The following is a 10,169-nucleotide window of genomic DNA, read 5'->3' on the forward strand; positions in this document are numbered from 1 at the left end:
AATCGCATAGTGCTCTCTAACGTCAATTAGCCTCCTTCCTCCTTCGTCTTTGTTTCTTCAACCTTTCAACTTCTCGAACTCTCAATTCGAAATCCACGATTGCCCTCTTCTTCGTCCACGACCTCCTTGCAATCGATACAATCGATATCTACTTCCCCCCAAATTGGAGTCGGTTGCTTCTAGGACGATATTTCGAAACCCGTTATTTCGAAACCCGGACTAAAGATGGGAAGGTTCAGTTGGAGGAAAATTTTAGGATGGGATCGTCACCCGTCGCAAGGTCATCATGACTGGTCTGTCCATGAATCTCGCCGTAGACGTAAGTGTCTAGTCAATGAATCCAGTCTGTTCGGCTTGTGTTTGCTGCTACTTATTAGCTTCTATCCCCTTGCGATCTTGAATCTTGGTGTTTTTGATCATTCGATCTTGTGATTTTGGGAGATATTATCTTAACAACACCGCAATTGGTCAATAATGAGCTTCTGGGCTAACAGACGTCGGACTATCCGCTATGAAGTCCTCCCCATTCATCGAGAAGATTCGGTCGAGTCCGCCATTCCCGCACCCGAAGTTACCAAGGTTGCCCTCCGTCTACGCTACCTCATCGAGCAAGCTGTGCCATGCGAACTCGAAGAAGAGCGCGTTACTCAGTCTCACAGTAGGATAATCACCCCTAAAGTTATCAAAGCCGCCAAGGAGGCCGGCGGTAGAGAGAATCGTTCGTGCGTGGTTTTCTGCCTTTTAGTTGTTAAGCGTTGGTTTAAACATCAAGCTTTGGTCGAACTCTGGGATGCCTCGCTACATCAAGTCCGCGCAGTCGCCTGTGAGGTTATAGCTAAGCAGATCATCGAGGCTGAAGACGATATACCATATCTGTTACAGTCTGTCTTGCTCAAACGCTATTCGATCGTCGTCGACGGCGAGGCCACGCCTCCTATTAATGTCATCGAGAAGGCAGTCGATCTGCACGCTCTACGTGTGATCGGTTCTTCCGGCTATCAAAAATGCATCAACTATCTATGGAAAGGCTGGCTTGTTCAGGATGAGAACGACCCTTCCAGTTTCGTCGACTATAAGGATCGCGACAATGTCCTTTTCCTCACACACCTTGATCCTGACCGAATGCGGGCCCCCATGTACCAGAACGCCCTCCAACTGATCATGTCCATCGTCTACCTGGCTCTTTACACAGGCGCGATCAACACCATTAACCCGGGTGGTGACCTTGACTTTGTCGAAATCCTCCTCTACGTCTTCACCTTTGGTTTCGTATTTGATGAGCTCACCAAGCTATATAAAGCCGGTTACCATATCCTTAGTTTTTGGAATGCGTTCAACAATGCCCTCTACGCTCTTCTGATGGTGTCGCTTGCCATGCGCCTAGTCGCCTTCTCCCATTCGCCGGATGATGGCAATTCCCGTCGGAAGTTCAATCAACTATCGTACAACTTTCTCGCCTTTACGGCACCTATGTTCTGGGCTCGCTTACTACTCTATCTAGATTCATTTCGCTTCTTCGGCGCGATGCTTGTTGTGATCAAGGTGATGATGAAAGAGAGCATTATATTCTTTGCCTTGTTAGTTGTCGTTATCATCGGCTTTCTCCAGGCGTTCATAGGAATGGACTACGCGGACGATATGGCCGGAGAAGACACAATCTTCATCCTTCAAGCCATGGCCAATGCCATTATGCAAAGCCCGGATTTTAGTGGATTTGAGCGTTTTAGCCCGCCATTTGGAATCATCCTCTACTATCTCTTCACCTTCGTTGTCATGGTCATTCTCCTAAACGTGCTCATCGCACTCTACAATAGCGCCTACGGGGATATCTACGACAATGCCGACGACGAGTTCCTCGCGTTGTTTTCTCAGAAGACCATGCAGTTTGTACGAGCCCCCGATGAGAACGTTTTTATTGCTCCGTTTAACTTGGTCGAAATCTTCCTTTTGGTCATCCCCTTCGAATGGTGGATGCCTAAAAACCAGTATGAACGCCTCAATGATATTGTAATGGGCATCATTTACTCTCCGCTACTTTTCTGTTCTGCCTTCTTTGAAGTTAGGATGGCCAGGGAGATCCGAAGTAACAGGACAAGGGGTGAGGAGGATGACGATACAGAAGAAGAATGGGAACAAATGGCGAGTGAAGTCGACTTCGAAGGCGAAGGGTGGACGAAGAAGGTCGCGGAGAGCAAAGCCAATATCGAAGATGACCCAGCCGTAATCGAGGTCAGGAAGTTGAGAGACGACGTAGAGCAACTCAAAACACTTGTTGAGAATCTCACAAAAAGCCTTAACGCCAAGGCCGAAAGTGAGAGTCTACTTTAGATCACATGGGCCCAGAAATCACCGACGGGTGTTTTCGTTCTTAGTAACTTTTTGATTACCAAGTCATATTAAGTGTTGGGGTTTTGCATCGTTATAGCTGTAGCTCTTGGGTTGCATCGGAGTTCTAATTAGTTAGACGAGGACGATTGTACATGGATGCGTTATATGGAGATATGATATAGGATGTTCCGGGGATTGGAGTCGGATACCCTCGCGACGAATGTCTCGGCTGTGCATTTGTATATCGTCGTTTTCACAGTCAACGAAGCATGTAAAAAAACAAGAACAGAAACATTATGTTGATGGCAAGAAGTTGGGCCCAACTAGTGGCATGCGCCGTTGCTACCAAATTTACTGCTCTGCCTTCTTCGGGTATCTTGTTTGACCCCTTTCTTTCGACTTTACACCAAAGGATGCGAAACAATGCACCTTATTTATAGTTACTTAAGCTCTTCTAGGGCCGACAGGACAAAGCTATCCAAATGAAAGTTTTAAAAGAGAGCCGAACAAAACATTAAGAGAATGACGACTGGTACGACGACTGGTTCTGCTTTATCTAGATCTGTTCTTAACTCCCAAGATGCCCGATGATTTGGTTGCTCGACCTATAATCTGTAAAATTAACGAAACCAAGTAGAAACAGGAACCTAAGTCTTCAGAATTGTTTAGTTGATTTAAACCTACCTGCTTAGATTATCAAAATGTCTCATCGCCGCCCGTGCAACTGCAAACACTGCCAGTGTCGCAGCCACGCCCAAGAGCCCGACTACTATTACAACTCCGATCTCAAGCCAAGCGCTCGAAGCCCGTCACCGACACCGACACTCTGTCTCGTCTGCGAACGCGTCGAGCTCTGGGGCAAAAACGACCCGACATATCGCGGCTGCAAGTGCACGTGTAAGTGCAAGTTGGAGCGTGAGGACGGTTCGTCGCTCTGTGGAGATTGTGGAGAGCAGAATAGGTTGAACCCGCGTCGGCATAGAGCGCATGGAGGAGCGGGCAGAAAGAATCGAGTGGTTTAAATCTTTTCGTTGGAAGGTTTAGAAAGAAGGAAAATATATATGAGAAGATTAAGTGTATCCGATCAGATCCCGTTTCAGTCCTTAAAGCTGTGTATTGTATGAATACTTACCTACCTCCTGTTAACATGGCTTGGCAAAAATGCTCCTATCAGCCCCTTTTCAGACTAACAAACCAAATGTTCGGTGAGATGGAAACACTCGTTTGTCGCAAGATAGAGACGACCTCTAATAACGTAATTGCGGGCAAATTGTCGAGCATGTAAACCTAAAGAGCGAAACTGCTGTTGTCGATGATTTAGATGTTCACCCCTAAAGAATACTAACTCACCTATAGTCTCCAAAAACGAAGCTACGAGTATAACTTAATCGCTCGAGAATGTTATTATAGCAGATGTCGATTTGTAAGCGGATCCGTCCTCTATGTGACATAAGAAAGGCACGCTGGGCCGGAGCGGGTGACCATGAATCCTTCTCTCGACATCCTTGATACGGGCCTAAATCCTTCATCGTCGGGGAGCTCGTCGTGATACTGACCTAAAACAAATTACCACCAGTTAACCATTTCCCGATATTTATCCAAACGCTTAGATCTTCTGTGCCCAATCGCTCCTAGCCACCCAACTCCTCAATCTCTTGCCGTAAATGTAGCTGGGAATAGTAAGGAGGCTAATTCCCAAGTTCAACATCGCGATCCCCGTGAAAAGGGTCTGGGGCCCAAATTTAGCAAGCAGGCCATTTCCAACCGTCGAAGCAACGAAGCTCAACAGTGCTTTGACGAAGTTGATGGTCACGAAGGCCTGGTTAGCATCCTTGGTGTGGCAATCGATGACGTAGCTAATCGAGGCCTGAGAGGCGAAGGGAACGGCGATTGAGTGCATGGTAATCCACACCAAACACCAGGGGAGCGGCAGCCCCTTCGAAGCTGACGTCCCAAATCCGATGAAACCCGCGGTAGACATCGGTATGGCAACAAGCATGAGGACGAGGCGGAATTCAGGCTCGAAAACGCCGTTATTTCGCTTTGCCATCCAAACCGGAACAGCATCGGCCATCCACCCAGAGATCGGCGAGAAGATCAGCGCGCCGATAGCTAGGGGGATATTGGTGAGACCGATTTGGGCTGGGTTGAGATTGTACGGAGGCTCGGAGAAAATGTTGACAGACAAGACTCCGATCATCAACAGCCAACAGAAAAAAGATGCGTAGACGAGAGTCGAAAAGATGACGGCAGGGAACATGATTAGAGGGACTGGCTTGAACACGCCCTTCCAGAAGGATTCGTCCGATAGGCGGCCACGGAAGAGGCGTAGTTGGCTTTTGTAACCCTCCTTAGGCTCATTGGCTGGGTCATCGCCTTTCAAGTCCTTTTTCAGATCGTCTATCGACGATGCACGCGAATCCGGACGAGCATCAACGACGCTACCGGGCCCTCGCGGCTTCGTATACGTTGTCTCGACCACGACGAAATACATCAGGGGCAAGATTAGACAGAAAATGAGAGCGCTGACGGCGAAAGTTCCAGAGACGCCCATCGACTGGATGATGAACCCAGAGATAATCTGACCTAGCAGAACGCCCGTCCCCAACATGAGTCCCCAGAGCGAGAGACGCAATCCTCTTTGATGAACGAAGAATAGATCGGAAACCGTGGACGTGACCAACGTCTCCAACGGGGCCGACGCAATACCCTGGAAAATTCGCATAGCGGCCAGCGAGGGGAAAGACTATCAAGTTTATCAACATCAAATAGACAGAAGAAAAAGGGGGGCTGCTCGACTTACATCCGCGAAAGTGCCCCAAACGTTGGAGATCAATAGCAGGACCGTAGAAATCACGAAGAACGGTCTCTTTCCCCAGATGTTCGCTCCCGAAGCCGTGAAAAAGGTAACTGCGCCGGTGAAAAGAAGGATAGAGCCGACCATGAAAGTAGACACGGTATCGGGATCAACACCAAACTGTTTGCTGATGATTATTAAGCCCGGAGAGATCATGGGACCCAATCTGTGCGTGTTAGGTCGTTTGCACAGCTCGAGGTTACCATGATAGGTCGACTTACGAGGTTGTAACACCTGAGCTAAACGCGAGGATGATCATGATCGTATTCTTCCTCATCATCGACCACTATATACATGTATTAGCCCCGCCGCGATCTCTCCATTGAGCATTAGGAATACTAACGTTGAGCGGGTCGTTCGGGGAGTCGCTCGGCTGCGGAACGAGAATGATCTCGCCATCTTTCTTCAACTCACTAGTGCTTGCTACATAGGCAATTAGCTATGAAGTGATAGGTAATGGCATACACTGCTCGTAACTCACCCGAATCGAAGGATGGCCCCTGGTCTTCACCCAACTTGGACGTTCCTGGAGGCCTGTCCAGGTAACGATCTTCTAACACACCGATACCCATGTTGAAGAGGAAGAACTAGGAAAGAGCGATAAAATCTAAAGGGAAAAAAACAGTATCTATTAAACACATTCAAATGAAAAAGAAAGTGAATTAAAGAGAATGGAAAATAGATACTGCCGGCAGTACCCAGTCGGATGGTTGAAGAATAAAAAGGAAACGAAAGGGATGACAAGAAAAGGGAAAGATTATATCAAAAATTGGTGATACTCCGGCATACTTATTTTCGAAACCCTTGAGGAGATCGGCTGGCATGGGGGTTAATTAGTAATGACTATCGCACGTTCGATGCGATAGTCGACCTGGTTGTCCTTGACTCCCTGCGGTCGAGCCGTTGATCATCAGATGGACGAAAGCATGAAGATGTCGCAGGACCAGGGGTGGCGCTGCTTTGGTTCGCTCATTCTGAATGATGGGGGATCTATCGTCCATTCTGTTTACCTGTCAGAAAGAATGGGCCAATAGGTATGGAGAAGCACGGCCATAATTCCACGATGTTGGTAGGGTTGTTCGGTTGTTCTGGGTTGTCGCGATTGATCTTCATCTTGAGTGTTCCGTCGTTCTTAGTCGTCTCAAGCGCGCGGGCGGGATTTGACCGCGGATCCTGGGATGATAAAACAGTATCCCACATTGGCAAGGCAGTCGGAAACTGCCAAGCCCCTGGCGATCCGGCTCCATTCATCACGGCACCTAGCTCCTTAGCTTTCGTCGATGAAGGACTAACTTGTTCTGAATCTAGATTCGTTCGATAAACGTCCTAATCGGGACATCTGTCTCTGATGGGTCGCGATGAAGAAACTTCACTGCCCCAACATACCAGAGCATTGGTAATGCAGAGTAACTTGGACACTTTGTGATTGGTTGTAACGAAACAGCTCGTCCGTCGTGTATCGACTCTTGATCGATTACAAACGACACATTGCAAATCCGGTCTTCGCAGTAGTACAACACTAGTAGGCGGTTTCGCTACGCGCGATCAAGCTAGAAACATTTCTAAAGGTGACTTTGTCGTAGATTCGAGAGGCTGAAACAACCGATAATGATATCTGCGACCTTCGCAGCGATGGTGAAGTTCATAAAACCCGATTGGCCAAACCTCAATACTGGACCCATATACCCCTGGCATATTACGCTACTGCAAGTAAATACCAGGTACAACTCCACCTCGGTAGATAGGCGTTACAATACGACATAAATGGATTGCATTCCACTTCATGAAACGCGGCCTGAGCTGGTGGTATCGTGGTACAATGTTACTAGAATTACCATACGGCAGTGCGGCTGCTACGTGACTATACATAGTATGTAGCCAGATTTGATCTACAGGTCTGCAAGAGTTAAGGCTGCAAGAACAAGAAAGACGGGATCATGACATCCATGGATCATGGCATTATCACTTTTGTTTCGCCTATTCTTCCCTACCCCACGCCAACGACCCCGGGGTTACATATATCCTGGCATTCTAGAACGTATTTTTCTATGTATTAACATCCGAACTAGCCTTAAAACTTCATCATATGAATATCTACTCCTCTGCGTATTTTATAGAATCATTCGATAACTTCAGCACGAAGCCACGATGATCGAATAGTTACGAATTGAATGAAATTAAGGATAGCTAAGAAGTGTGCGTCTACACGAGTTAATGGATGTGTCACATGTAATGCACTCCTTTATCTTGGTGCAGTCTTGTTTCCCTTGAGGAAAATCGTATCCAAATATTCATCTTCATAGGTTCTCAAGTAGCCGTCACCTAAGCCTTGGCGTCTTACCCTTAAACGTAGTCAGATTGGCTAATCGGCTGGTCGGTGTCGTCAGCATACCGATCGTGTCTTTAAGCCACCAAGAGATCCTAATTTCCGCACGGAATATCCGTAGGGCTTACTGCTTAGTAGGCAGATCGCAATGGTTGGCGCGACAAGTGGCGCAGGATATAAAACTTCAGATAGAATCCCAGAAATTGGATTTGAGCAGATTTAATGTACATGACTGAGCTCAAACTTGTACTATTTCAACTTGCGATTTATAATATACCAAATTAGATTTAGGCGGCTGTAGGAGATGTAGTTTCATGACATATGCTTGTGTCCTACTAGTTGGCCTCGGACTTTTCATCTTCGACAGGTGGCTGATTTGGACTTTCTTTCTCAGGCTCTTTGTCCTTTGAGTCGTCCGGCTTATCGCTCTCTTTGACTTCTGTCCCCTTTCCGTCGGTGCTCCCGCTATTCTTAGTCTTGTTTTGATCGTCGTGAGCGTCGTCATCAAAGTCGTCGTCCCACTCTGCTATTAGATCATTCGTAGCTTCGCCCTCGTCACCTTCATCATAACCTCGCAGCACACGCTTGGCTGCCTCCTTTCCCACGACTGGTAGTCGCTTAAGCCCCTTTTCGCTTGCTTTCCCCGGTACGACCTTTGGGTCTAATAGGCCAGTTTGCACCAGTACGCTCGCTTGGTCCCAGTAGATATGCTCATGGTACAGCCGCCCTCCGCGCAGGGTCACTATGCTCACTACTATAATCTCGACTCTCTTATTTGTGGGCGGCACTCCTGGAAGAATCCACGGCATCTCTTGGGTGTGCTTAAATGAGATATGTAACTCATCCACCACACGATCAGCACCGATTGTACGTGAAAGCAGAGTGAGTTTCATAGATGGGGGGTTCCGGTCGAGGAAAAACTCGGAATAAAATCTCTGGAGCTCTTCGGGACCGATGCCCCCTGTTAGTGTGGGAACATAGGTTACATGAGGGCTCTGATGGGCTGAGTAAGTGGACAGAGTCTGCCGCAGATCGCGCGTGTAGAATTTGCCTATAGTTATTAGCGAGGTCAAAGTCAATCCCATTCGTCCTTTAGTTCATTGGATGAACTAGGTATTAGGGTTAGACGATGTTTTGGCTACTCACTTTCGACGTTTTGTTCAAGGGTCTTCTCTAAGTCCGCATCTTTACGAAATGCCCTGCGTGCAGTCGCCAGACTCCTACTCCAGCTGAGCTCTGCGCTGACCCTGTCGAATTCATCCAAATCCCGTTCAGCAAAACCGGGCGTGGCTTTATACGTGTAGCTCGGATAAGACATCTGCAACATCCCGCCAGTACCCTTACCCCGATCGATTGTTCTATCGACAACGCGTTTCTTCCCCTGAATCCCCACCAGCTGCGTCTGCTTCACGATACCGACAGACTCGCCAGTAGCTAGGTGGACAAGAACATGAATACCGCCAGGGAATCTGGTCTGAGGATCTGGTATGCGGGTAGGGTAATAGGCGATGAGGCAACTGAGCCGGAACTCAGGGTTGTTGTCAAACATATGAAAGTGTTCCAGGCAGAAACTTGCGGCATCGCCATACGCTAAGCACCAAGTTAGGACCTGATAGGTGTGGACGTCGTAGTATCAAAGGAGAAGACGACGGACATACCAACTATTCCGTAAGTTTCGCATGGGCCCAAGTTGGCCTTACGCAACGAGTCCAACTTCATTCGATACTCGTTACCCCCATTGCCCATAGGGATATATTCAACCTTGAAGCCCTCATCCTTCCATTCGTTGAGTGTTAGCAAGTCAAATTCGTCACTTTCGGCTGTAATATAGAGTCTAGGAGGTGAATGGGGGAATTCGCTAGATAAAAATCCGGGATCATTGTGGTTAAGACCGTTGCTAGAGATGATTCCAATGTTTCGATCGCCACGATTCGGCATGGTAGCGTCGATGATGCGAGGGAGGTTGATTTCCATAACGCGACAGATAGAAGAAGATTATTCTAGATCTCTTTTAATTCCAATTTCGACCTCGACTTCTTTTTACAACTATATTAATATATGATGGCTCAATTGATTATCTAAATAATACGTTCTTCGATCATGCCGGGAAAAACAAGGCATGGACAACGTTTTATGATGGAAAGTTGACTCGATATGACGTCAATAAGAATGCCTCCTTGCCTCACCCCCTTCTGCCCCTTCAACTCTTGATGCACGCTTACGTACAACACGCCGCCCCGACCAATATTACCAACATAGAGCTAATCACACCAATAGACCCTTAGGCGAATTGTGTGTGTATCCGACTTTTATCCAGGGCCTAGAAATTGCCATCCTGAATTGGGATGTTGTGAACTTCCCGTGAAAGCTCGACAGCCAATCCGAGATGGAGAAATAGATGCAATATTCATCTTACATAGAGCGAATTGAACCAACTTCGCTCGCCACATTCAATAGGATACCGGAATAGCCAAACAAGGGTTGCCTCTTTTGCAACTTCCTTAAGACAGGTCCCTATCGCCCTCTTTTCCCCATATATCGGGTTCTTTTCGTAGGTCGATAATACGCCATTGGCGTACATCCAGCATCCATCGAGGCTGCTTATACTCGTACACTCCTCACCTTGCCTTGAAGGTTATAGCTCCGACTTTCGAGGAG

General features: G+C 47.5%; 4 protein-coding genes across 4 annotated transcripts; 2 read left to right on the plus strand and 2 right to left on the minus strand.

Moving 5' to 3' along the window:
* Positions 1–2,679, plus strand: F4807DRAFT_244389 (uncharacterized protein). The gene is made up of 2 exons (XM_047994323.1): positions 1–319; positions 518–2,679. The coding sequence occupies exons 1-2, from the start codon at positions 226–228 to the stop codon at positions 2,326–2,328; spliced, it is 1,905 nt and encodes a 634-aa protein (XP_047850594.1). The 5' UTR covers positions 1–225; the 3' UTR covers positions 2,329–2,679.
* F4807DRAFT_244379 (uncharacterized protein) lies at positions 2,679–3,642 on the plus strand. Its single transcript, XM_047994322.1, has one exon. It carries the CDS (start codon positions 3,030–3,032, stop codon positions 3,348–3,350), a length of 321 nt encoding a protein of 106 aa, XP_047850595.1. The 5' UTR covers positions 2,679–3,029; the 3' UTR covers positions 3,351–3,642.
* Positions 3,643–5,989, minus strand: F4807DRAFT_244378 (MFS general substrate transporter). The gene is made up of 5 exons (XM_047994321.1): positions 5,667–5,989; positions 5,529–5,608; positions 5,407–5,471; positions 5,132–5,351; positions 3,643–5,074 (listed from the first exon to the last, which is right to left on the minus strand). The coding sequence occupies exons 1-5, from the start codon at positions 5,755–5,757 to the stop codon at positions 3,935–3,937; spliced, it is 1,596 nt and encodes a 531-aa protein (XP_047850596.1). The 5' UTR covers positions 5,758–5,989; the 3' UTR covers positions 3,643–3,934.
* A 1,807-nt stretch (positions 5,990–7,796) lies between these two features.
* F4807DRAFT_244546 (NTF2-like protein) lies at positions 7,797–9,701 on the minus strand. Its single transcript, XM_047994326.1, has 3 exons — positions 9,170–9,701; positions 8,658–9,101; positions 7,797–8,562 (listed from the first exon to the last, which is right to left on the minus strand). The coding sequence occupies exons 1-3, from the start codon at positions 9,483–9,485 to the stop codon at positions 7,847–7,849; spliced, it is 1,476 nt and encodes a 491-aa protein (XP_047850597.1). The 5' UTR covers positions 9,486–9,701; the 3' UTR covers positions 7,797–7,846.
* Positions 9,702–10,169: the final 468 nt, after the last annotated feature.

The sequence above is a fragment of the Annulohypoxylon truncatum genome (assembly GCF_022578515.1).
Source record: "Annulohypoxylon truncatum strain CBS 140777 unplaced genomic scaffold F4807scaffold_37, whole genome shotgun sequence".
Lineage (NCBI taxonomy): Eukaryota > Fungi > Ascomycota > Sordariomycetes > Xylariales > Hypoxylaceae > Annulohypoxylon > Annulohypoxylon truncatum.

Bases quoted from the DNA above. Each gene is read 5' to 3' on its own strand.
- F4807DRAFT_244546 (XM_047994326.1), bottom strand. From the start codon at position 9,485: ATGGAAATCAACCTCCCTCGCATCATCGACGCTACCATGCCGAATCGT. The intron at 9,102-9,169 runs GTATGTCCGTCG...CTTGGTGCTTAG, and splicing joins CGAAACTTACGGAATAGTTG to CGTATGGCGATGCCGCAAGT. The intron at 8,563-8,657 runs GTGAGTAGCCAA...TAATAACTATAG, and splicing joins CCTTGAACAAAACGTCGAAA to GCAAATTCTACACGCGCGAT.
- F4807DRAFT_244378 (XM_047994321.1), bottom strand. From the start codon at position 5,757: ATGGGTATCGGTGTGTTAGAAGATCGTTACCTGGACAGGCCTCCAGGA. The intron at 5,609-5,666 runs GTGAGTTACGAG...TTGCCTATGTAG, and splicing joins GGGGCCATCCTTCGATTCGG to CAAGCACTAGTGAGTTGAAG. The intron at 5,075-5,131 runs GTAAGTCGAGCA...TAAACTTGATAG, and splicing joins TTTGGGGCACTTTCGCGGAT to TCTTTCCCCTCGCTGGCCGC.
- F4807DRAFT_244389 (XM_047994323.1), top strand. From the start codon at position 226: ATGGGAAGGTTCAGTTGGAGGAAAATTTTAGGATGGGATCGTCACCCG. The intron at 320-517 runs GTAAGTGTCTAG...TCCGCTATGAAG, and splicing joins CCATGAATCTCGCCGTAGAC to TCCTCCCCATTCATCGAGAA.
- F4807DRAFT_244379 (XM_047994322.1), top strand. From the start codon at position 3,030: ATGTCTCATCGCCGCCCGTGCAACTGCAAACACTGCCAGTGTCGCAGC.